The sequence below is a fragment of the Patagioenas fasciata genome, chromosome 18, assembly GCF_037038585.1.
Source record: "Patagioenas fasciata isolate bPatFas1 chromosome 18, bPatFas1.hap1, whole genome shotgun sequence".
NCBI lineage: Eukaryota > Metazoa > Chordata > Aves > Columbiformes > Columbidae > Patagioenas > Patagioenas fasciata.
The window spans coordinates 5,338,212-5,363,984 of record NC_092537.1 but is presented as its reverse complement, the minus strand read 5'-3'; the positions used below and the strand labels follow the sequence as shown (position 1 = coordinate 5,363,984).

The 25,773-nt window shown below is 52.0% G+C and overlaps 1 protein-coding gene across 17 annotated transcripts in view; it reads right to left on the bottom strand.

Annotated features, from left to right (window-relative positions):
* Nucleotides 1-25,773, bottom strand: part of CACNA1G (calcium voltage-gated channel subunit alpha1 G) — a 138,458-nt gene that overhangs the window by 93,111 nt on the left and 19,574 nt on the right. For all 17 annotated transcript variants that reach the window (XM_071816535.1, XM_071816530.1, XM_071816524.1 and 14 more), the window contains exons 2-3: nt 5,103-5,214; nt 4,525-4,658 (exon numbers count right to left, since the gene is read on the bottom strand). In XM_071816535.1, the coding sequence (XP_071672636.1) occupies nt 4,525-4,658; nt 5,103-5,214 (246 nt within the window). The remainder of the gene's footprint in view (nt 1-4,524; nt 4,659-5,102; nt 5,215-25,773) is intronic.

The window sequence follows — 25,773 nt, the reverse complement described above, 5'->3', positions numbered from 1 at the left end:
ATTTCCCCCTGGCCCTTCCTGCCTCTGCTGCGCTCAGCTTTTGCTCAGGAGCTGCTTTTTAAGCCTCGAAAGCCTCACCTCATCCGTGGGTGTTGTTTAATTTTAAAAATACTCATTTTAATCAACCTGCACAGAATAAAAAAAAACCAGCACTGGAGGTGGCATGAGCCCCGCAGCTGCTGGATCTGAACACACAGAGGCACCGTGTGTCCCAGGCAGGACACTTGACTAATGAGACTTTTGAAGCAGCAGCAAGTTCAGCTGAAGAACTGAAAGAAATGAAACACTTCTCTTTAAAAAGAATCCTAAAACTTAAAAAAAAAAAATGCCAAGTCTTTTCACAGGTGGGTTTGTGATCAAGAGTATCAGATTGATGTGGTTCTGCCACCTCTGCCTGGAGCAAAGATCACCTAATTCTGGATGAGCCAGGACACAGCGGGGCCCCAGGAGGAGGCTCCTGGCTCCCAGGACACTTGCACCTACCTCAGAAAGTACTGGAGAGAGGCAGGATCCCTGGAGAGGGTTTGGTGCAGCTTTCACTGCAGCTCAAAGGGGCCGCGGCTGTGATTGCACATTGGGTAATTGCGTGTGCAAATCGGCCACTTACACGGGCAATTACCCCACGGCACTAATGATGCCTAGGCAGCGCCAAGGGCACTGTGCATCCACATCTCCAAGGTGCTGCTCCTCAGTGTGAAAGGGATCAATATAGGTAGAGGTTATGAAAAAGCAACATTCATTTCTGTCTTTTTTTTCAGTTTCATGGGGTGAAGGGACTAATCCACAGGGGAAGAACAGCCTTTGCCCACAGTGGCAGCGGGAGGCTGCAGCAGGGACCCCCATGGACAGCCCCATGCCGGTACTTTCTTCCCCATACCTGAATCAGGGAGTTGCAACGGCCCCTTGATCAGCATCACCATCCTTACCCCAGTTTCTGTGCTCAAGAGCTTTTCAGAAACCACCTGGTGCTTTTGTTTGAAAAGGAGCCGGGATGGAGTGGGGACTGCAGCATCCCTTTCTCTCCTGGCACCTATGAACACAGCAAGGCTTCCTGCAGCATATCACATCCCCGAAATTCAGCACTCAAAACCAGGAGGGAGCAAGACATCCTTAAGGGATGAACATTAGAAGAAGTGCTCAGGAAGTAAAGATAAAAAGAAATGGCATTTCTTTGTCTGTAGAAAGCAGCCTGCCAAGCACCTCCAGCCCCAGCTCCTCTCAAATTGTAAGCAAAGTGTTCCAGAAGTGTTTAACTTTCCTACAAAGTCCTTTAAGAGGCCGGTTACCCTTACAATGAACAAAGCACAAACAGGACTCCAAGCACTTGGCCAAACAACTGACTAAGCCCAGAGTAACCGCAGACCCGCTCAACTCAAACACGGGTGATGCACAGCCCTGCTCGGGGGAGCAGAAATGCAGGCACGGACCCAGAGCCCTGCTGGACCCTGTGCCTAGAGAAGGCAGAGAGGAGCCCTGTAAGCTCTCACACCACCAAATTATCTTCTGATTTAAAGCTTCTCCTTGGAAAATAATTAAGCTTTGGGGAGGGGTTGTTGTTTTGGGATTTGTTTGTTTCGGTTTTTTTTTATGAGGATGGTTTAAAGCACAACTCAGTCCACAGGGATGCAGAGGTTCAAGGAAGTCCTTATCTGGCTAAAGTCAAAATAAACTGATCACTTGCAAGTTGGTGGAACTGCAGCAAAGTTACTGGGGCTGTGGATGGCTTCAGATGAGGAGCAGACGGATCTCAACCTGTGTCAACCCTCTTCGCACAGATCAAGCAGTGAAGAGGTCCCTGGATCCTGCGCAGAGCAGGGGGAGACAAAGCAGGTTCTGGGTCCTGGAGCAACCGGGGACACAGCAGGTCAGGGCACATCTCCGTCCCACAGCTCCGGTTCACCAGCCCGAGCCTCAGCCAGCACTTAACTGTAAATGCTTCTGCATATTTTCAGATATAAACAATTGTTCATGCTCGATACTTCAGCATCTTACTCTGGGAGAGGTTGAAATCATATTGAATCGTCTTTAGAGGGCGAGAGCTGGCTTGCAACACCCGTTAACCTTCAAGTGTTCTCTTAAAAGTTAACTCCCCAAATCCTCTTCTTTAAAATAACACAACATAATGATGTCATTCATCACTTTTTTCCTTCCCTTTTCCCCCTGCAATTCCATAACCTACAGCCAAAGCCACGTTTCACTAAGCTGAGTTTTGATCATACAGCGCTATTCTCATCTCCAGCAAGTTTTCCTGTAATTACAGAGATGTGTTGCAGACATTACACACTCTACAATTAGCGCTAATTGCATTACATTGTCACAAAGAAGTCATTTACTCTCCATGAGCTCAGGAGATTGCTCTGGACAGTTTAACAGAGCTGGGAACTATTTAATGGCATGTCACAAAAGTGGCCAGCATCGCAATGGGGGTGAGAACAGCACTGAGTGGCTCTCCCAGCCCTCTGCAAGTGCCAGATTTGGGGTAAACACACACACACACAAAAAGGTTTCTCTGCAATCTTAATCACCACGTCCAGAAAGTTCTCAAGGAACTCAGAGGATGAAATACTGGCTGAAGCCCTTATGCGAGACCTACGCAAAAATGTGACGCACTTTATTGGTTATTTAGCAAATACAGCGGGGATCTGATCATTGCCGCAGCGCACACTCTCCTCCATGACCACTGCTCAGCTCTGGCCCCTTTTCCCACATCACACACCCACTCAGGGACAAGATGCTCCATGTGGAGCTCAGCTCATCCCTTGCTCCCCTGCTCTGCTGTTGTCACCGTGCTCTGGATGCTCATTGGGGTAATTTGGCCCATGTGGGAACTGCAGAGCTGCACTCAAGGACCACCAGCAGATTTTTCCCTCTGTCTTGTTGGGATTTGACCCTGCATTGCTTTTTCATCTTACCCTCACTGTGTGTTTTGCCTACACCTTTAATCGAGGAGAACACAGCACTCTGGGATGGATGGGTGAGGGCTGGAGGAGAGCGCAAGGGTGTGAAAGGGAGCAGAGAAAGCAGCTGGGAAAGGAGAGGTTCCGCTTTGCATTTAAGTTCGATCCTTTGTCAGCTGAATTGGTTTTGACGAGGCCCAGATGGGAGCAGTTCACGCACACAAAGGAAAGGCCCATCATTTAGTGAGAGGCAAAGCCAACCTGGCAGGAGTCACGGGAGTGGTCAAGCTGCAAGGCTGCAAAACCTCTACAGGAATAAACGCCTCCACGCATCGGGGATGCGGGAAGCGGCTGCGGCAGAGGGGAGCTCTGCTTCTTCATCACAATTAATTCTAGTACAATACATAATAAAGAAGAAGGAATAAATAATACATAAGGTGGCTTTAGCAGGCACCAGCCCCTGGTTGTGCTGCTGATGTTTACAACCCTAACAGAGCCGGTCAGACCCAGGGTCCCATCTTGTGCAACATTCCATTGCTGCAGCCCCTAACGCTGCTCAGACACTTCAGGAGAAAACTTTGAGCCCTCTCCTACCCCAAGAAGCCAGAGGCTGGCGCAGTTGGAACACACAAACTTGGTGCATCCTGCAGAAGGTGGGTTCACTGAGATGGTTACAGCTCTTGGCCTTTCTGCTCCTCCATCTCTGCCTCCAGCCTGGGTCTGGAGCCTCACTACACCTTTTGGCTTCTGCAGTACCCTGTGGCAATGAGTTTCCCAGGCCAGTGATGCACTAGGAGACCCGGCACCTCCTTACTGGTTTTACTGCGCCACTGCTTTGGTTCTATCAGCTGTCTGGCAGAGGTATGTGCCGTGGCCCTGTGGGGTTGGTGATGGACCATAAACAAAGCCCATGAAGGTGTTGACCCTTCATGAGGCACACAAAACCCTTGCCAGGTAAACAGCTCAGCTGGGAGGTTCCACTGCTCCTTTCCAGGAAAATCCAGTAAATTTGATCTCTAGCTCTATCAAAAGAGGAAAAACCCACTGTTTTCCCTAAGGTCTTTGGGCTCTTGGAGCAGGGAGGGGAGACAAGGGCCGGCAAGCGATTCATGTGTCAAAGAAACTCAGCTCGCTGGCCAGGGTCCAGGGACTTTTCATGTGGATTCCCAGTCTCTGCCAGGAGACTCGCGGGTGCTGGAAGAGCCTTTAATTCAAACCAGGTGCCTCTGAAAGGAAAACACTCAAAAAGGCGAACTTGGTCACTTTCCCTCAAAAAAAAAGAGAAGTATAAGAATGAGTGCAATCATGCACATTTCAGTGAACGATCCTCCCTGGCTGCTCCCTGCTCCCAACCGCCCGCCAGCCACCTCGCCTGATGGAAACCGAAACCACCAGTAAGGCTGGAGAGAGAAAAGCCAAGTCCAATACCAACAAGGAGCCCCAGGGCACGGGCTGGCCAAAATCCAAACGTCAAGATGGGCAATGCCGACATCACCTGAGGCCCAGCAAACCCTCAAGCTTCACTGCTGCAAAACCAGCTGCTCCACAAATCCAATACTTGCCAAGCGATGCCACGAATGACAACAGAGAAACACAGGGAGAGGGAGACCTACAGTGCTGGGCTTACCCTGCGATGACAATGAAGAAGTCCAGGCGGTTCCATGTGTCTCCCAAATAGCATTTCTTCCCAAAAATCCCCAGTGCAATCATCTTAACGATCATTTCCACGGCGAAGAAGGCAAAGATGAAATCATCAAAGCTCTGCAAAAGAAAAGAAGCACGGTGGGATGCTCCTACAGCATTTCACACTTGCACCAGGGATGGATTAGAGACTTGAGTCCAGTAAGGTCTCTTCTTGCACCACCAAGGGCTAAAAGCCCCAGGCAGAGGCAGTGCTGGGAGCAGCCCTGTGTTTTCCCCCAACACAGATGGGCCAACAGCATCCACAGCGCTGGGTTAAAGGGACAAGTTTGTTTTGGGTTCTGCTTTCACTATAAACTCAATGGTTAATCCTTCCCAAGCTCTCCAAGCAAAGCTTGGCTACATTGGGGTCAGCACAGCCTGGCAGGGGCTTTGCCTGGTGATGGCAAGCACCAAAACCACCATTTTTTAAGCACTGGCAGGACAGGCAGTGTGGACAGGACCCAGGGAACCAGCTCTGACACAGCTCAGTCCATCCCGCTCCCCACCGACCCCGGATCGTACCTGGAGGATGCGGCAGCGCGGGGAATCACAGGCGATGTCCTCGCAGGGGTGGAACATGCCCAGCGTCACACAGTTGAGCAGGATCACCAGCATGCTCACCCGCTCAAACCACCTGCACCACATCCCGTCAAGGAAGAAACAGACCCAGAGGAGCACCCACAAGCGGCCACCGCTGAATCAGAAAGGTTATTCTAGTCTTTAAAGCAAGGTGCATGCCAGCTTCTCTAGGTAAGACTTAATCTGGTTTTGCATGGAAGGCCTGCCTGCTGTTCAGATACCTTCATGGCAAACCCATGGCATGTTCTACTCATTGACATCAGTGGCTACAGCTAATATGAAAACTGCTATAAAATGAAAGTTGCATGGCAAGAGTGCTGATGTGATGGATTAAAAAATTAAATTAAAAGAACTACATCAACTTTTAGAAAAAAAAAAGCCCCACACAACCCCACATCATTAATTTCTCCTCCTAGCATTTTACAGAAAAGCACTTTAACAACATTACAATTTTCTATTAACCATGTCACGGCTTATCCCATGGGCATTTCCCTGAAGTCACTGCTTGAACTGTTCATTCCCAGTCCAAATTAAGACTGTCAAAACCATTAACTGACTGCCCAAAAGCCTTAAGACTGTGAGGGCCAGCAGAGTCCATCCCCTGTCCCAACTGCTGCCTCTTGGAGAAATTTTAAAGAGCTGAGCTGCCAGAACAGACTGTGGATGCTGTAACTTTTGGGGCAGAACGAAGTGCGCTGCTGCAGCAAATCCTTGTAAGGGTGGTTCAAACCTTCTGCATCCTTCCAGGCAGCATTTCCAGCCCGGAACACAGAGATGTGAACTCCAGGAGCCAATACAATGTGGTGCCGGGGTTATTTTCTTGCCTAGCACAGCAAACACCTCATCGGCTGCCGCGACCCACAGGCAGCCGGGGCCACACTCCTGCCTGGGTGCAGGCATCAGCTTCCAGGCTCCAGGAAAATAATCATAGCCCTTGTCAGACAAGAGCTTTCGCTACAAGGCAGTGGCAGGCGGTGTTTGGGAGCCCATGCTGTCGCGTTATCTGGCTGGGGAAGAAGAAGGTGAGGATGAATCAGCAGGTGCCTCCCCGGCGGGCGCGCGGGGCTGGAGCTGGCAGCTCCTGCCACCCATCCGGGGTGAATTCCTGGGAAATCACATGGGGCTGAGTCACAGCTCAGTCGCCAGAAATCTGGATCTTTTTAATCGGTAGAAATGTTTACACGATATCGGGATAGACATTCCGACTGTCAGGACGGGGCTGTGGGCTGGAATATTTAGCCCAAATATAGCACTGCAGGGCAGGCATGGGGGACAGCTGACGAGGGGGACCCACAGGCATTCCCTGACTTAGGGGGCTGGAAAGCATCCCTCTGCAGAGCCAGCCACGTCCATGGCTCTGCCAGACCTCTGCAAAGCCCTTGAGGACATAAAAAATTAAAAGAAACAACCCTGTAAGATCCCCAAAGAGTCACTACAAGGGCTGCGTGAGATATTCAGCAGGGAAGCGGGGTGGCTTGGGAGCAGCTTGGTTGGATCAGGACCCATGGAGACAGACAGATGCTTCCCCAGACAGGCAGATCTTCATGCAAATTCTCTATGTGGTGGTGGAGAAGACCCTATACTGGGGCTGGGTCTCCTCTGTGGGCTCCATCTCAGGAGGGGAAGGGGATCCTGGGAGCGGGAAGGGTTTCTATTTGCTGATGGCAGGCTTTTTTCCCCCAGTTTTAACCTCAGACCCAATTATCAGCACATCGCTCCCTCAAGCAAACACATTTCAGTCCAATATAACACTTCACCCTGATCAAATATTCCCGGGACAGGGACCCCAGCAGTGCTGAAGGCGGTATGTTAATATGCAGCTGATAGATCAGAAGGTTGCAGGGAGAGTTATTTTATTTTTTTGCCTTATTTTTTTTTTTCTAGCTGAATGAAACTTCAAGCTCTTTCTTCTGCTAATGGGATTTTCAGAGGCGCACAAAGCGCTGATGTCTACGGCTTTGTGCCGACCCTCCTTTGAGCCCAGAGGCTGACAAAGGGAAACTCTTCAATTAACCAGAGCAGAAGGTGCTTTATTGAAACGGCACTTGCTGCCACTGCGTGGGCAGGGAAGGGGCAAAGGGGCTTTGGGAAGCATGGGAGACAGTGCTGGTCATCGGTGGCAGCTGAGGCGAGCGGGAGGAGGAGGAGAGGGAGGAGGAAGATAAGAAGGTGAAGGGCAGCGGTGGCACTGCCATTGCCCCTTGCCCTGGCACTCAGCTGAGCCCACAGTCCGTGCTCTGTGAGAGAAATATTCACCAGGAATGGAGCTGGAACTGGGGAGTCCTGCCTGTTCCTCGCACCGAGCAGGCAAGGAGTGTGTTTAAAACCCATAAATAACGGGGTCCACACTCACACAGCAGGTAATCACCCCATCTGCTCCATCCCACAGGTGCCAGAGTCCCCATTTTTCAGGGTCACCTGCTCACCCCAGCTTATTCTCAAAAATCCGCATTTTTTACCATCAACTTAGTCAAGACACAGAGACAAAATGCTCACAGGTTCTTCTCAATTAAAACAAAATCTTGCTTCTGCCACACAGAAATACCCAGTAACACTTTTGTTGTAACTTGACTCTTAAAATTCACAAGATAATAAGCACAAAACAAAAAAAAAACAGGAAAATATCCAGAGGTCACTTACGTGTTACAAACAGGAGTCTTTGCACACAGCAAGAGCCCTCAGCCCCTTCCCAGTGCGAGCGATCCCTGTGCTACCTGTCTGCGCTCAGCAGAGCCTGACCTTTTGTAATTAAGAGGCAACAGCCCCAGATTCAATTAGCCAGTGCTACCCAGCTTAATATAATCAAAACAGAAAGATATTGCATTATGCTTGCTATGATTTAGTTGCAGAAGTTTGGATCAAATTCACCAGCAAGTGAATTAAGTGGGAAGCTGTTGCTCAGGGGCAGAAGCAACCCAGAGGACAGCGGGCATGATGCTCGGTCGGTCGGCATCCCAGGTTCTCCCCATTGAGTCGGGGCACACACACAGCTCCTGGTTCTCCTTGGGAATGGAGATGCCACAGCATCACCCGGCCCCAGAGGTGGTGGTGTCTTTGCTGGGGGGGTGTCAGGCACCCACAGCGATGGCCAAGTCATGAACAGAAAGCAGCATTTGAGTTCAGAAAAGGGCAATGAAGATGGGGAAGGGGCTGGAGCACAAGTGTGATGGGAACGGCTGAGGGTCCTGGGGGTTTCAGCTGGAGAACAGGAGCTGAGGGGACTCTGCTCTCTGCAACTGCCTGAAAGGAGCTTGGAGCATGGAGGGTGTTGGTCTCTTCTCCCAAGTAACAAGTGACAGGATGAGAGGAAACAACCTCATGTTGCACCAGGGCAGGTTTAGATTGGATATTGGGAAAAGTTTCTTTCTGGAAAGGGTTGTCAGGTGCTGTAACAGCCTGCCCAGGGCAGTGGTGGACTCACCATCCCTGGAAGGTTTTAAAAGATGCAGAGATTAAGTCCTTAGGAACATGGTTTAATGCCAGGGTTGGGTTAACAGTTGGACTTGAGGGTCTCTTCCAACAAACACAACTCTATGCTTTACAGGGATAGGTGCTGTTCCATGAGATTAATACGTATTTCTTCCTTTAATGCACTGCTGCTCTCGGGTGGCTTTGGCCATTCCTCCTCTCCTCCTTCCCTGCATCCATGTCCTCTCTGGCTCTTTCCCTGAGCCCTTATCCCGCTCTCCCTAACCAGCCCCGATGCTCCAGAGCAACTTGCTGCTGTTCCGCCATCACCGGGAGATGGGGTGGGACCCCCCAAAAGCACAGCCAGGGTGATGGGGAGCGGGACTCCACGGAGAAGGTGAGGACCAGCTCCCGGACAGCACCAGGGGCTGCGAGTTTGTATCCTACAATAAAATCCAACCATAGAAATGCATCGAACTGCCTGGATCTGGCCAGGTAACACCTCGGCTCTGCTCCCTGTTGTCTGGGGCAAGGAGAAGTCATTTGGACACAGGGGCCATGGCCACAATCGAGTCCCCCATCACCACTCGCAGTCATTTCTCTTCTGCCTTCACTCTCTGGGACAGCGGCTGGTATTTGACAAATGTGCCGAAAGCGCTGGCAAAGCCTGGAAAAAATTTTGTGCAAATGCAATGTGAAAATTGGGTTGAAATGACAGCCTTCCCCTGCAGTGTCACCAAGTCCCACCAGCTTAGGAGTGACACCGGGATAAGCTGCAGACGTTAATGAGAGCGGAGTTTTAGGCTTCATTCATATCATCAATTCCAGAAATAGCCCCTTTGACAGGAGCATAATGGCACTTCCAGGGTCTGGCCTTTGGGGGGGTGGGAGGAGGCAGGGCCTAGAATCCTAAAACATTAATTCAGGCTGTTCACAAGGGAAGTTAAAAGTCCTCAGAATTAATCTGCCTCACGGATGGAAATAATAACCCCTTCCCAGCTCCACCTCCAACTGCACCACGCCAGCAGGAAAAGGCTCTTAATGTCGTGTCCAGTTGAAAGGTTGTAGGATTCCCATCACAATCCTTGACATTTAATCAGAAATTCTTTTCCTATCGTATTCCTTTGAAAGCAAAACCAGCCCTCATCTTTTGCTTTTAGCACTTGCAGGAAGCGTATGCATCCCCTTGGATGCTGCATGCCAGAGGTGCTCCCAGAGTGTCTTTACCCAGTAAATCCACTTGCCTGGCTCACAGCTGGCAAGGATCTGCTCCAGTGTGATCCTGACATGGTCTCTATCACCCAAATTTGCCCTCCCAGGGGCTTTTCCAGCCGCGGTACCTCCTCTCCCTCTGGGGAACGCAAGCGCGGGATGAGGCAGGGAAGATGCGGCAGGTTTACAGCCCTTCCTGCCGCATCGCACTGACAGCAAAACCGCCTTTTCCTGGCAGGGCGGACGACCCTTTGCAGGCACAGCAGCCCCGGGCACACTCCGTGCATGTGTGCGATGGAGCACACGCTTCCTGCCTCACGATCCGTGGGGATTCCTGCCAGGAGAGCCCGTTCCTGGAAAGCAAAGCCAAGGGTGCTCCAGTGGGGCTGCAGCAAAGGGGTTTAAGAATTCAAAACATTACTCAGAGAGTATTTCCATCCCAGGCCACCACGTCCAGCAGCACAAACACACACTACCAGGAGCTGACACAACCTCTCTGAGCCCGGCATAGCCTTGACATCCCTGTTCACAGGCTCTGAGTCGGGAAAAAGCCGGCAGGGAGCATTTCTGCCTCATCCCTGCTCTGCAAAACTGCTTCCCTCACAGCACAGACAGATCCAGGAGATGATTTCAATTCATTCAGCTTCACAATTAAACCTGGGAAACCAAAACAGGGTGATTATTCATGCCAGTGTTTTTTAGAAATTTCTTTTCCCTTGCAGATGTTCACGGGGATGTGCCGGTGGCTGCTTCCCTCTGCTGTGGAACAGCCACACACTGCTCCCGTCTCACCCGTACCACGGCCACACCACGGTCCCCAAAGGTCCCGTAATGCACAACAGCAAAGGTAAAGCCCAAAAGAAGAGGGAAAAGGAGATTTTGCAGAGTAGTTATCTTTTCATTTTTCTCCCAAAGATTTAAAAACTGCCCTGTCAGCTGCAGGTAGGAGATGCAGCTGCCTCTCAAGGGGGATGTGGGATTTGCTCAGCAGTGCAGAGGAACCCTGCTCAGCCACCCAGGTGATGAAGCAAAGAATGATGCTGTATCTGGAGGGGACGAAGCTTGATTAAAAAAAAAGATGTTTTGTCAAAAAAACCTCCTGACAATGTCCTTATTTGCTTTACTGTTATGGAATTGTTTCCCCATAACCTTTTAGATTTGTACTTTAAGGTTTTTTTTTTTTTTTCTCAGCAACAAAAAGGGTTTAAAATCTTATTGCTGAAAGAAAAGAAAAAAAAAAGAAGATAAAAAAATCCTGCAAGCTGAGTGTCTTGCATAATCTCTGAACTTCAGGAGCTGGAGCTTTTAAGAAAAGCCATACATATCGCTTGCAATTAACTTCTGAACTGGAAGTTGGGAGGGCTCAGCTGCTGGCAGCCCAGCCTTGGGACCAGCACCTGGGAGGATGGGTGCTTTAAAAAAATAGAATAAAATCTCAAGCCAGAGTATTTCAGACTGAATTTATTCTGGCTTCTCGTCCCAGTCCTCCCTTCCTCCTCATGCCTGTCTTGGTATCACAGAGCAGAGAACCAAAAGAACCAGCCCAAAAATGCCCTGTGCTCAGGCTCCGCACTGGCCATCACCTCCCATGACAGACCCTGGGGATGTGCTCCCTCCATCAGCTCACACGTGGCATTAATGAAGATGTTGTTGTGAGCAGTAAAATCCTTCCTAATGGACTCCTCCTCTGCAGGAGGGACCTGTGGTTACCCATTAAAATACACTAAACGTGCCAAAACCGGTGCTCAATAATATATTTAAGACCTTATTTCCCACCACGCCTTATGAAGTGCATAGTGGATAGACACTTAACCCCCAAATACATATATTTTTAAACTTGCTGGCTGTAAATTGTCCCTTAATAGCACCTCAAAGCTCAGCAGAGCAGAAGAGCAGCAGGACTGACTGCTCACTGGGACAATCCACAACACCCAGTGTTTCCAGCCCCTGTCATGATGTGCAGCCCCAGCCAGGAGGAAAACCCACAGAAACCCCAGTAAATGCTGCAGCATGGACAGTTGCTTCTTCCCCTCATGCTCACACATAAAACACACCTTGTGCAGAGTTGCCAGAGACTCCTCCATTTCATTAAGGCATTTGGGATATTTGGGATACTATTGAGCTTCTAATGGCCCTGATCCAGCTCGCTGTACTACTCAAGACAAAAACTGTTATGCAAGGCTTCCTAAACAAGTTGCAGCAAAATCTTTGTAACATCCTACACCGACACATAGTTGGGATATGTCACATATTTGTCTTATTTTGTTCCTTCTTTGTCCTTTTTTTAGTCTCCTTCTACTTTTTTCCCCCTTGGAAGTACGCTGGTTCCCATGGCAACAGTGATGTTATGGGTATGGACAGAGCTTCAGTGACGTCCACAATTTCAGTATAAAAGCGGATTTATGTAACAGTTGGTGAAATGAAGACGTGGAAGAGACGGCTCTGCATGGTCACACGTGTGGCACTCAGGGGTGCTGCACTGGCCAGGTGGGTTCACACAAAACAGGAAAGAATGAGAGGGCAAAGCAGAGAGGAAGTGGATCAGGATAAAAACTGCCCTAAACATATATATATATTTTTTTTTTTTAATTATCTATAGTTATTTATATATTAATATGTTCCCATGGAGAGCATCCCTCGCCCTGCCACTGCTGGAGGGCAGATGGGGAATCAAAGTACCAACCCCAGGCACAGAAAACCACCTCCCATCACTGACCCAGGAGCTGAAGGAAGGCACTGAGCCCTTGCTGCTGACCCAAAAGTCAGCCTGGATGGAGGCCACTGCCTTCATGGCCAGAGATTCCCCCCGAGCCAGACCTCCCCACACGGGTAAGCGAAGCTTCTCTGGGAGTCTCCTACAAACTTCAAAGCCTGAGCAAAACAGACACATTTTATCTGTTTCGCGAGCCTGTGATTTAAATCTCTTCCTAGGGCAGTGCACAGATGGAGGGGATGTCTCTCCTCCTCCTCCACCATCGGTCCCCTAGGAAGAAGCCTGAACAGCTTCCAAAATGAGACATTGCCATGCCCAGAGACACACCACCTTGAGTTCCCCCTCTCCCCGCAGAGGCTTCGCTGGCAGGCACCACGCCACATGGAGCCAAATCCCCCCCCAAAATCAATGTATTAATAAAGCTGGGGAAGCGACAGGCTGATTATAAAGCCACTCCATCCCAGGGACGTGCTGGTGAGAACAAGCCCGTGCTAATTGTCCTGGCAGCTCCTCCGCTTCCCTTACCATCGCCAACATGCTCTGAGAAGCTTTGATGAGCTTTTTGCTTCTGCCACCACTGGGCTAACCCCCCTTGGGCAGGAAAATCCTGCACCCATCCCTGCAGACCCCAAATATTCCCTGCGGAGCTGAAATATTCCCTGTGAGCATCAACAATCGCATCTGGCGCAGGTGATACAGGCTCTCTGCCTCCCACTGCACCCCTGAGGACCACGCTTTCCCCACCAAGTCACATCCTGCTGGGGATGTGCAGTCCCCTCAAAATCCTGAGCCCCCCCAGCTGTCAGCAGGAGCTCGAACCCAATCCCAGCCTATTAAAAATACACGAGGCGAGCGCATGAAAGATTCAGCCAGAGCAGGGGATGTCAGTGGCTGCAGCGGGGAGCACGGGAGAGTGGACGGCTCTGCAGGGTCAACAGCAGCTGCTGATTAATTCAGCGCTTCCCTAATCGCCCGAAAGAGTGGGCGGCAGGATGGCACGGAGAATGGCACGGAGATGCAGTAACCAGGCAATGACCACAAAATCCAGGAAAACCCGGGAGAGGCGGCAATTCCAGCCCGTTCTGGCGTTCGCTGCAGCGATCCGGGCTGCAGCTGGAGCTCGGGCAGAGGGAATTCCCTCTGCTGACTGAGGGCCAGGGGAAACCTCGGCGGGAAGAGCTGTTAGCGAGGAGCTGGGATGTGAGCAAGCTAAACAAATCAGCTCCATCTCAGATGCACAACCGACGGGTTTCTACCCCCGTGCCCCTCCCACAGCCCGTACCCATCCATCTGCAGACACCTGGGCAAGGGATGAGGGATGCTTGCGGGTGAGATTTTAGAGACAGGGAGATCGGGGCAGGAGGGATGGACCAGAGAGACCACCCCCCGCAGATGCAGAGCATCCCACCCCCGGGCACAGCCCTTGCCAGGCAGCTGCCAGACCCACAAAGACATCACCAAGACCTCCAGAAAGGCAAAGAGGCACAGGGGCATTTCAAAACACCCTTCCATCTGCCCTCTACCACCACACAGGGAAACGTTCCTGCCACACTGAGGTCAATGCTTTCCAAGCCTTTCAGAGAAGCTCAAACTCCGGGTTTTGCCCATCTGCTCACTACAAACGGGCAGCCTGGGGCTCAGCAGCGGAAAAGGGGAGAGATGGGGCAGATGCAGCGCGATTCCTGGCTGCACCAGCTCCACAGTGAGCCAAAAGCACCTGGTGCTCAGCCACATCTGCTGCAGCTGGGTCCTTTGCCTTCCCAGCTGGTATTTTAATTGCAGAAGGGTACAGGCTCAAAGCCCCTGAGGAAACCTGGCAAAGCCTTGCAAAAACCTCAGAGGACAAATCCAAGGATGAACACAGCATCATTTTAACCCTATGGACCAGTGTAGGGCTGGAGGGACCAGTATCATTGTTTCTGGAGGATGCAAACACCCTAACAACAGTTAAAGCAGAGTTGTGGGGTGCAGACCTTGTGTCCCCACACCTCTCTTCCCCTCCACTGGCACCAGTGTCCTACCCTGACCTGGGGACACCGGCCAGGCTCCCTGGAGCTTCTCAGGGCAATGCCTGGGATGTTGTGATAGCAAGGAAAACCAAGGCAACAGTCTCCTTTGGGGCAAACCCTTCCCTGGGCACCAGCGGGAGCCCAGCCCTTTCCACTGAACGGTTTGCATTAGCAAACGCTGGGTATAACTTTCCATGCAAAGCTTTACTGAAGAAATACAGCTTTGGGGCAACTGAAACTACCCACAAATTTTTGTTTATGTTTTCTGACCTGGCTTCAAGCTGGGGAAGAAAAATATTAAAAACATTATGTTTACAAAGTCTGAATATGATGACTATTTTCCAACTGGCCTGCTTCAATGTTTCGCCTAGAAACAGAGTCAACATTTGCTTTCTAAAAAAAACCCATCAACATAAAATACATTATTTTGTTGCAGGTTAAGTACTTAATTAGACAGGAACCATCTTACGCGCTTTGGATTTTGAAGTCTATGAACGCAAAAAGAAAAACAATGTTTTTAGGCATAAGCGATGCAGAGTTTTCACAATGGGAGTGAGCATTAAGGTCCTTATGCAGGGGAGAAGTGAAGATGGAAGCCACCTCAGCCCCAAACCTGCTGTTTTTTCCCCCCATATGGATGAGGTTGCTCCTGCCTGCACGTAGGGAGGAAGCAGCCAGTTCAAGACAGGAGCGGGTGATGCTCGGGGGCAGCACCTCTGTGTGACGCTGGAGCCACCAGCCATGCCCGCACTGCTGCGCCTGACTCCGTTCTTCCGGTGCCGACAAGGAACATTCGTCTGCGTGAACTGAAACATCTCGACGTCACGTCAAAATACCGCAGTGACTAAATATGACTGAAAGCCGTCACGGGCACGGGGTTGATGCGGAACGACGGGGCACAGCAAGATGCGGAGCTGCTGCGGGGAGAAGGAGCTGGAGCACGCTGAGGGGGGGTCGGGCAGGGCTTGCTCCCCGTGCCTGCCCATGGGCCCAGTCTAATTGCTCCCTGCATACAAATCCATGGCTGGGAACTCATTAACTAGCATCTCGCTTGCAGAGGAGGAGGAGGGAGGTGGCAGAGAAAGGAAGGCACGGTTGGGACGGTGCTCAGCACGCCCTGCTGCGGACCTGAGCTCTGCCGTGGCACTTCTACACACACTTCAGGAGATGTCACCCCAAAACGCCTCCCAGCATTGAGTGCCCACACAGCTACAGCCCAGCACAAAATGGCGCAAAACCAGCTTAAAAGCAGGACTTGCCCCACACGCTCCACCCCAAAACCGCGCAGAAATGCTACCGGCAGCACAAGCAATGGCAGGTTGGGACAGCCCAGCAGAAGCCCTGCGGCAGCAGAAACTCCAGCACCGCTTGCTGCCGAGCTCTCAGTGCAGACGTACCAACCCACAACCAGTTCGAAACTCACGGAGCCTCCTGATATCCAGCCACCCCCCAACCCGCCATATAATTATGGGTTCGAGGTGCAAAAGTCACCTGCAAGGCTTACCAGGCAGCAGAGGGGACACAGTGCAAAGCCAGCCCTCTGGTTGGCACACCAGAAACATGATGGTCATTCTTTAGCTCCAGCTCTGGACTCAAACCTCAGATTCTTTTTTAATTTCTTTTATTTTACTTTGCCCCCCTCTCTGGATGTGACTCATCCTCAGGCGCATCTCCAGCCAGCAGCGCGCTGCTCCTGATGAGCTGCTATTGATTTACTCCATGTGCGGACAAGCTTATTGGGGAATAAGGGCGCCTTGTTCTTGTTCTGGGATCCACGTGTCTCTATGCACATGGAGTTAATTAAGAGCAAGCTCCATGTGGATGCAAGCCCTCATCAAGCCCCAGGACCTAACGAAGGCGCACAGCCCACTGCGGCCCAGACCAGGCACCTTCCACGTCCCCACCCCAGGGCCTGTGTGATGCTCAGGGGGTGTGAGCGGAGCAGTGGGGTTGGGATGCACTGGGGAAACACCCTGTAGCCCTGCATCCCTGCCCAGACACAAAATGGGTGTCCCAAAGCCTTTCAAAGGGCAGCTCCTCCCAGGCAGCACCGCGCTCCGGCAGGAGGCTGTAATGGGAGCAAAGCGCCCTTTAAAAATTAATGTGGAACAAAAGAATTTCCACAAAATAAAAATTGCAGTTTCTTTTCCATTAATAACATATTACAAGGCTTGCTAAAGAGGCTGCAGGCTCCAGCTCTTGCCCTTCGCTGTCCTGTCTCCCTCTCCATCACAGCCTCGCCGTCCCCTCCTGCTCCCCCTGCACTTTTCACTGCTGTTCTCTGCAGCTAAATCTCTCTGAAATGACCGAGAAAGCCCAAACTTCCCCATCTCAGCCCATCGCTGGTAACTCCTCAATCCTGTGTGATTTCATCGTCTGCCCTCTAATGCAAAATGGATGTTCTAATTCTAACTAATAAAGCGAAAAGCAAGAAAGAAGCTGAAAATGAAGCCATCAGGCACGGGACCGATCTGTGTTTGTCTTCTTCCTAATTCCATTATTGCTTTGAAACAAGATCTAGATATTACTGCTCTCTCATTAACAGCTGCTCCAGTTTCCCTCTGAACCCCCGAGACTGGGTCCTAATGAATCACACAGCCTGAAGAGGGGTTTTTAACCACAGCAACACAGAAACTCAGATCAGAGCATCTCATGGTGCTAATATTTATCTTTTCTCCAAGCCTTGCAAGAAGACAAGATATTTTGGCTGAGGAGAGGAGGTGCAGAAGCACATGCATGCACGCACGGAGTGGGACACGGCCACTTTCAGGCACTCACAATCCATTTACACCTCATAAAATTCTCATTGCTTTTGCCTGGAACAAGTGCAGTGACCGCACCAACCCTTATTAAAAATGCCAGAATATTCTGCAGCAGCCGGCTGGAGTTCTGCTGTCCCGCACGGCGCAGATTCCACACACTATAGGAACGCTTGATGCTGGGGAGGGAAACGCTTGCAACTGGGAGTGTCAAATGCCTCCTCTTATGATGCAGGAGGTTGTGGGGTGATTTTGGTCTCCTCTTCAACACTGTCAGCTACAACCAAATCAAGTCCCTCGGAGCCCTGTCCTTCCCCATGTCCCTGTACAGGGCAGCGCGCTCAGATACTCAGATGTCTCCACTCTTCTTACTGAGCGCTGAGATAGAAGAAAAACAGCCCTGATGCCTCTCGGTGAATATATTCAAACAGGACAGCCTGGGGAAACCTCCCCAGCCCTTAGCCCAGCACCACAGGCAGAAGCATCACCCAGGTGCTGCCTGCAGCACAGGTGCAGGCAGAAGCTGCTAGGTTTCCCTTCCTGCACCTCTGCCAGTCAAGGAGGGGACAGGGGACACCTCAGCACTTCCATTTCCCCACGTGCATCCCATACTGAGGGGCCATGGGATCCCATCACCCCCCTGAGACATTCCCAGCCCTAAGCCCGCTCCAACGCTCCTGCCTTTGGCTGTGAACAGTCACTCCAACCGCGTTCAAGCGCTCCGGGTACAGCGAGCACTGCCAGCAAATACATTAGTGAGAGCAAAGCAGCTGGAGGGAAGGAGATCAGCTTTGTGCATCTTGCCAGGCTGCTTTTCTCCTGCCTCCCCTCTCGGCAACTGTAAATAAGGACGACGGAGCCGGATTAGAGGGTACCGTCCTGATCAAGGGTACTTCTGCTCATCCTAATTCATTTTCACCTGATCTAGCCTTTCCCACCCCATCTGTGCTACAGCCAGGATTCCTGTCACCCAGAGTGCCAGCGGGCCAGGAAGTGCCTTTTGGGCACGCTGGGGAGGTGACATCTCTAAATGAGAGGAGAGCAAAGGCGGGTGAGTTTCCTATGAGAGCAGCTGAGAGGAACCGCTCCAAAATGGGGAAGGAGCAAAAAAATAATAGGCATGGGGCCACCAAGCAGCAAGTGGAAAGCGAAATGCAAAAACCTGGGGTGCCTTTTTCCCCATCAGCACCACTGGGTACCCAGCACCCTGTTTGTGCTGTGGGCAAATATACACCCAGCGCGCTTCCTGCACCGTGGCTCCCCAGGATGAGCAGTCAAAGCTTGACTTCTGCAAGCATTTCGCTGTTTATTCCTGGGGAGACTGACCCCAAAGACCTGGCAGACTGCTCAGCTAGGTGAGATCATGTTTTCCTTTTGAGGAGTTTTGCTTCATGTTGGGTAGCAGCAGGACGGGGGGCAGAGCAGCAGCTTCAGCCTTGCCCCCCACTGCTGAGGAAGATGGTCCATGGGCTGCCAAAAGCATCCCAGAGCCAATTCCTCGTCTGAGAAGATGCTCGGGTTAACGCAGGTGCTTTGGGTACCTTGCTTTCCTCTTTCCCTTCACCACTCATTATTATTAAACAAATTTCAGAGGTTTGGGTGTGATAATGGGGGCTAAACGGCCTTTTTTCCACCCCTGGAAGGATCCAGACCCCGTCCTCTGGCACTACTGAGAGACCTGAACTCACCAACATAAAGCAAGGATGCCCCAAACAGCAACTCTTTATCTACATTTCTTTGAACTTCAGAGAAAAATCAATTCCCCTCTCATTAGCTTCATTGTCTGCTCCCAGATCTTAGCAAGGCTCGCAGTGGCAGACGAAGGTAAGGAGGCTCCCTCTCCAGACCCAGGCCACCTTTGCAGACCTACAGAGCCAGGCTCGTTCCAGGTTTCACCCTGGAGACTTGACCAGCAGTCTATTAAAATCAGGCCATTTATTTAGGTGCTTAGATCTGGACTTCAAATGGCTAAAATTAGCCATGAAAGTTGCGCTTTTCTGGCTTTCTCATTCCATGCCTCAGTTTCTAAAACCAGGAAAGAAAAGAACAATTATTTCTCTCCAACCCTCTCGAAAGCACTTGGAGATCTTCGGATGACAGTGCCATTTGGTACAGACGTATTCATTATTCTTCCCCTCCATGGAGCAGTGTTAAATCTTTCTCCATATAAAGTCATTTTCTAAATTAGGTAAAGACGGTGAGTTTTGCGCTGAGCACATGTGGGTATTTTTATAAAATGTTTAAAACTTCTTGTCTGACTTTTCCTTCCCTTGAAGGACAAAGTACTGAATTAAACCCTTCTGTGACCCTGTTTCATTTCACCCTCGAGGACTTCTCAGTAAGACTTTGCCAAAAAGTAACATTAGCAAGTTCGCTTCATTGCGGATAATAAATGGCAGAGTTTGGGTTCACACGCTGCTTGGGCTTAGGAAGAAGAGAGGGGACGAGGATGCTCCGGGACAGCCCCCAGAGGGTTTAAGGCATCGCTTTTGCTACCCAGAACCAGACAGGCGAGTCCACCCGAATCCCACAGGAATCGCTGTCACAGACGGAACCTCCAGCTCGTCTCCAGTTTCCATCCCTGCCTCATTCTGCTCTACTCGAAACGCTGCCAAAGCAGCTGTGAGGCTGCTGGCTCCACTCCCCAAAATGTGTCCCATGGCAGAGGAAGCGTTGGGGGGTCCTAGGCTGCCCCCATCCAGGCAGGAGGATGCTCTGCCCCCCCCGGCTGGCACCCAGACAGGCAGGACTGGGTGTCCCCAAACCTCCCCTGGGTCAGGCTGGGGACAGGCACCCTCCCACAGGGGATGCAACGAGTTATATATCTGATAGTTACACAGAGATGGGATCGATCAGCCCTTTCCCTCCAGCACTCCACTAAGAAATCATAGAATCATTTCAGTTGGAAGGGACCCTCAGGATCATCGAGTCCAACCATAACCTAACCTAATTCTAGCACTAAACCATGTCCCTAAGAACCTCATCTAAACGTCTTTTAAATCCCTCCAGGGATGGTGACTCCACCACTGCCCTGGGCAGCCTGTTCCAATACCTGACAACCCTTTCCATGAAGAATTTTTTCCTAATAACCAATCTGAACCTTCCCTGGCACAACTGAGGCCATTTCCTCTTGTCCAATCACTTGCTGCTTGGAAAAAGAGACCAACACCCTCCATGCCACAACCTCCCTTCAGGCAGTTGCAGACAGCGATAAGGTCTCCCCTCAGCCTCCTGTTCTCCAGCCTGAACACCCCCAGCTCCTTCAACTGTTCCTCATAAGGAGCCAGAGAAGTGCACAGTGGAACCCCAGCCCACCTGCACACAGGAAATGAGAGGGGATCAGGTCCTAGGAGAGGAGCCAAAAACTAGGAGGACAGAAATGAAAAGGAGGAGGTGGCACTGGATGTGCTGGGTGCCAGCTCAGAGAATGGAAGCATTTCCATTGGCTTCACTGGGGGCTACGGAACCACAGCCCAAAGCACGGACAGATCCTGAGCCCAGACAGCAAACATGGGAAAGGTCACCCTGCTCAGGCCCAGCCAGCTTGAGCAAAGCCGCTGCTGTGTCAACAGGGAAAAGGTTTGAGTTGAACCAAAATAAAGACATTGATGCCAAGAAACGTGCTTGCACGGCGATCTGTAAAGGTTTGGTGTCTCAGCTGTAGTGGCTGGAAGAGGTGGTCATGGGGGATGCTGAGCTGCTGAGCTTTTGGACACCAAACCAGCCCCTTTGTCTCTCCCTGTAAAGCTGCTGTACCAGAAACATGCTGGGCAGAGCCCAGCCCAGCTCCCAAGAATGGGGTCCAGGGGAGCATCCTCCAAACCCGCCATTCCCAGGGAGCTGGGTGCACTGCAGGACCCTCGGGAGGATTTGATGGTGCTTGGGGTACCAGGAGCAGCACAGCCATCGGCTCCAGATGTGCCTGCTGGCAGTGGAGATACTGGGAGCAGGGACCGGGAACCCTTCTGACCCCGGCAATGGAACAAATGGCTGCAGCAACAAAAGCAACTGGGTGGAATGCACAGGAGCTGGGACCGGGTGATGCTCCCCACAACCAAGCCCTGCTCTGCCTCCCTCCACTCGCCCCTGCAGCACTGTCTTGGCACCACAGTTTTGGGGGCTCCCCACAGTGCCCCAACTTCCTCTGGGAACAGGAACAATCCCTGCAGCCACAAAATGTGACCCGATGCACCGAGAGGAAGGAACCCACAAAGCCCCAAGGGACACAGTACAAGGACAGAGGATGGCCAGCACTAGCCCTGGTATCCTAGAACTGAAGCAAAAGTTTTTTATCCTCCAAAACTACTTCCTGCATTTACATTTCTGTTATTTTTAACCTTGCTGATGCATTATAAATATCCATTGGGTCTGGTGCTTGCCTCCCAAGCCAGTCACTGTGGGTTTGTGCTCCAGCTGGGGCAAACTTTATGGCTTTACTTTCCAAGAGACGATCCAAAACCTTGGAGAGGAGCCAGAGAAAGGCCTGACCTGCAGGGAGAGGCCAAGGGAACCAGAGCTGCCCCGTGGGGCTGCAGGGTCGGGAGGTGCCGGGACTGTCCCCAGCCGGAGATGAAGGGGTCACTGGGAATTTGCCATGCGTGGGTGGGAGAACGGGTCCAGTGGGGGGATATTTCCCAGGGAATCAAGGCTTCTCCCATGGAGAGCACCCCAAAAATGCACTCACGTGCACACTTTAGTCTTTCTTGCCCAAATTTACCGCAGTTTCAGGTGACAAACTGCTGGCTCCCAGCCAGGTGCCCAGCTCCCTGAGGATGGAGCCAACAGGCAGCAGCATGGGTGCAGATGGGGCAGCAAAGGTTGCTGGGGCTCCACGTCACCGTCACAGCCCCAAGCAAGGCTTCTCGGGGTCTGCATGGCACAGGGGGAAACCCAGGGGCCGGGCACCAGACCAGCAAGCAGGGACAATGGTGTAAGCATCAGAGATGCTCACACCTGGGGACAGACACACCCATGCTGGGGGACAGGCTAAGGGGACAACATCTTCCCCAGTCCATGTGCCAGGGCACAGGGAGGGACAGGCATGGGCTACTCAGCCTTTTCCATGGCCTCTGTCCCCCTCCAGCATCCACAGGGCAAGCAGAGCCCCTCGGGGCACTGGGGGGCTGCAGCACAGTGCTGGCTCCCACTGACATTTTCCTGTCCCCTATCCACTCGGCAAAGGTTGCTCCAGCATTCTGGGCAATTGTTCTTGCAGTCTGCAAGCAAGCGATTAAAACCTTCCTGCTCAGCAGACGTGTGCAGCAGAGGAATAAAAAAAAAGTTACCCTGGGAAGAGCTTTTATTCCAGCTGCTCCAAGGCGTGAAGCCAGCCTGGCTCTGCAGGGCTCCCGGCACAGTCCCCACTGCGCTGCGGCTGCATCCCTCCCAGTCCAGGGGGTCTCCGCACGGTCAAGATGGAGGAACAGCAGACTTTTTGTTTTTTAGCAGCTTGGAAACTTTTCCTAGTGGAAGGTTCCCCAAAGTGCCGGGAATTTCAGCCCTGAGCTGTTTACTTTCTGTATTTCTGCAGATTTCACTTGTGGTTCAGAGGAATTCAGGCACAATTAGAGCCACTGCCACTCACCCGCCAGAGCGCAGCATGGCGGCACCGGGACCCGCTGCCTGCATGGCTGGAAAAAACACCTGCCCTAAAACCTGGGCAGAGACAAAGAGCTCTGCCCTGCACCCCCTCCTCACACAGAGGTAACAGCCAAGGCTGAGAGCTCCCCAGGAAAGTTTTGGGGGACACAGGCTCCCACCAGCAAGCCAGGAGAGACACGACTCTCACAGCCATCCTGGCAGAGGAAACAACGTCCTCTCGCTCTAGGCCCTTCCTTGCGGTGGGAAGATTTGGCCTAGAAAAGGTGCTGTTGAAAAAGAACCATTCCATCCTCCTCCAGCACAGACCCCCACAGCCCTTGGAGCATCAGCTCCAAACACCCCTGCCTGGGTAATTGGCTGTAAAGGATAAAGCTTTTCCTTCCACACTCCCCAACCCCGGGCACCTTTGGATGGGACAGGACAGCCTGTGCTTCCTGCAGGACAGAGAAGGCTGCTCTTCTCTATGGAACTTTCCATGTGTAATTTTAAGGGTGATCCCAGCCCGAGGCTTGGGACATGGCACCCTCTTCTGCTGGATCTCCAGCCAGGCTGCAGCCCCTGTCACTTCCAGATCTGCAACAGGGTCTCTTGCCCTGCAATGCAGCCCAAAATACCTTCGGGGCTGGGTCCAGACCCCCTCTGCTGTCGAGGCTTTGTACCCAAACAGGACCAAGTGGAACAGGGTTCTCCAGTCAGCCCCTAAGGCTCATGAGAAAAATCAATCCCCTAAGCAATGGAAAAGACAGACCCAAACCCAAGCCCTGGAAAAAGCATTGAGCATGGGGAACCTCAGGCAGCTTGCACCCCAATATGATGGAGCTGGATCAATCGTTGGGTTTCAGAGCATTTACTCCAGAAAAGAGTGGCCCCAGCCATGCCAGCTTCATCTGCCCCATCCCACGGCACCGGGAATGGGAGAGCAGCAGCTGCTACCACAACCAGACAGAGCGAGCCCAACAGCCCATTGAGTACCACCAGGTTCACTCTGTCCCCAATGCACACTCTCCCTCCGCTTCCCACAGGATATTCTCTGCCACGGGAAGAGCAGCGGTGAGAAAAATCAGGGATCGGATGCAGAAAACAAATTCCAAATTAAAAAAAAAAATAAAACAACAAAACCCAGCAGCTGCTCATGGCAAAGCCCTGGTTCTCAGAGCTGCATCTCACCCCGCCGGGGGTCAGCAAACCCTCGGAGTGAGCTACGTGTCCAAATCAAAGGCAGGCGCAATCAGAGTGATCCAAATAACACACACAACCCAGCTATTTGCAAATAAACAGAGCAAGCCAGAGCTCACCAGCGGAAATGGCGGGGGAAGGAATGCTCTCCGGTTTAGGAAGGTTGGGATCTGCTGGTGGGCAGTCCAAGGAAGGAATTCAGTGACGTTCATGCAGCTTATAAATTAGCAAGATGAATTATTCACCCGGCTCTCCATCCCTGAGAGGGGCTGAGCACGGCCGGGACCCCAGCAGGACCAGCAGCCCTGTGAGGCATTTGCTGCCAATGTGGCCAGGAAGGGCTCAGCACAGCAAGGATGGGTTTGGGCACTTGTCACCTGGCAATGGAGGGAGCGGAGGAAGGATGGAGGCTGAGGACATGGTGCTGGGACACGTGCTGAGTGCTGGGGACCACACACTTGTTCCTGAGCCATCTGCAAACCCAGAGCCCCAGGAGCTGCCAGTGAAAAGAGGGATCCCTTGAGATGCTCTCCCCAAATACTGCTCACATATTCTGGTGGGACTGCCTGAGTGACATAAGACAAACAAAGGGACAAGCCAGCAGAGCCAGCCCACCGCCCCCACCCCCCCAAATCTTCTTTCATGGGGCTCCCCCGAGCTGAGTTGTTGGGACCTTGAGGGGCTGCAGCAGCAGTACGGGGGACACAGAGCCACCCAATGCCCACCCCATGAGAGTGGGATCACAGGGCTGGCTCAGCCCCAAAGGGACCACCCCAGGGATGTCCCCCCTCCCTGCAACCACCCCCAGGCAGGAGGGAGCACCCCATGGGGCTCAGCACTAGCCCTCCATGCCCCCCAGGATCCATGTGGAAGTAAAGTAGGACCCTCGGGCTCCCAGTTGGGGGGTTCCATCACACGTCATCTCCTACCCAGGCAAGAAAGGGGCTCAGGGGGCTCATCCTCCCCAGGAGCAGCTCCCAGCACCAGCTGCTCCCTCAGGGAGGAAGAGAATAGCTGGGGCCGGGGAAGAAGAAGGATGTGCGTGGAGGGAACAGCATGAGAAAGCCAACCCGCTGCCAATTGTGTCAAGTTGTGCAATGCTCCAAATGTCACCGTGGGTTTCTCTTTTGTTCCACTGACCCTGAGTTGAGAAATGGGGCCGGACCCTCCCTGCTAACAGGGTCCCCCCCCACCCTCTGCTCATTTCATTTCTAGCAAAGCCAAAGATTCTTGGGTTTCCCTGCAGCACCCCACTCTCAGCCAGCTGGTGCCAATGGTGCACGTTAGGAAAAGAGGGCTTGGGCCAAAGGGAACGTGCCTGGCCATCAGGGTCACTGCAGAAAGGAGCCAGCACCCTGCGATCCCTCCCTGGCTCCCTCCTCTCTCCAAGAAAAATATTTTGGCTTTTTCCTCCTTCCAGGCAACAGCATTCAGAGACTGCATATTTTCAATGGGTGAACAGTGGCTCTGGCATCTGCAGCCAGTGACACCGAGCAGCAGCAGCCTCATCCTGCACCCACCCAAGGCAGCGGCGATGCTCATGCTGCATCACCAACCACCAGCATGCGCATAAGGTGCTGCCTTGTTCCCACCCCCAACGCCACCACTGACCCAGCATTAGAAAGACCCGTAAGTTGGGACAGGTGAGGCAATGCGCAGTAGCCCCAGCCCCGTTATCTGTGCAGCAGCCCTCCTTGGAAGGCAAACCCAAAGGGAACCGTGCCAGCTTAATTAGA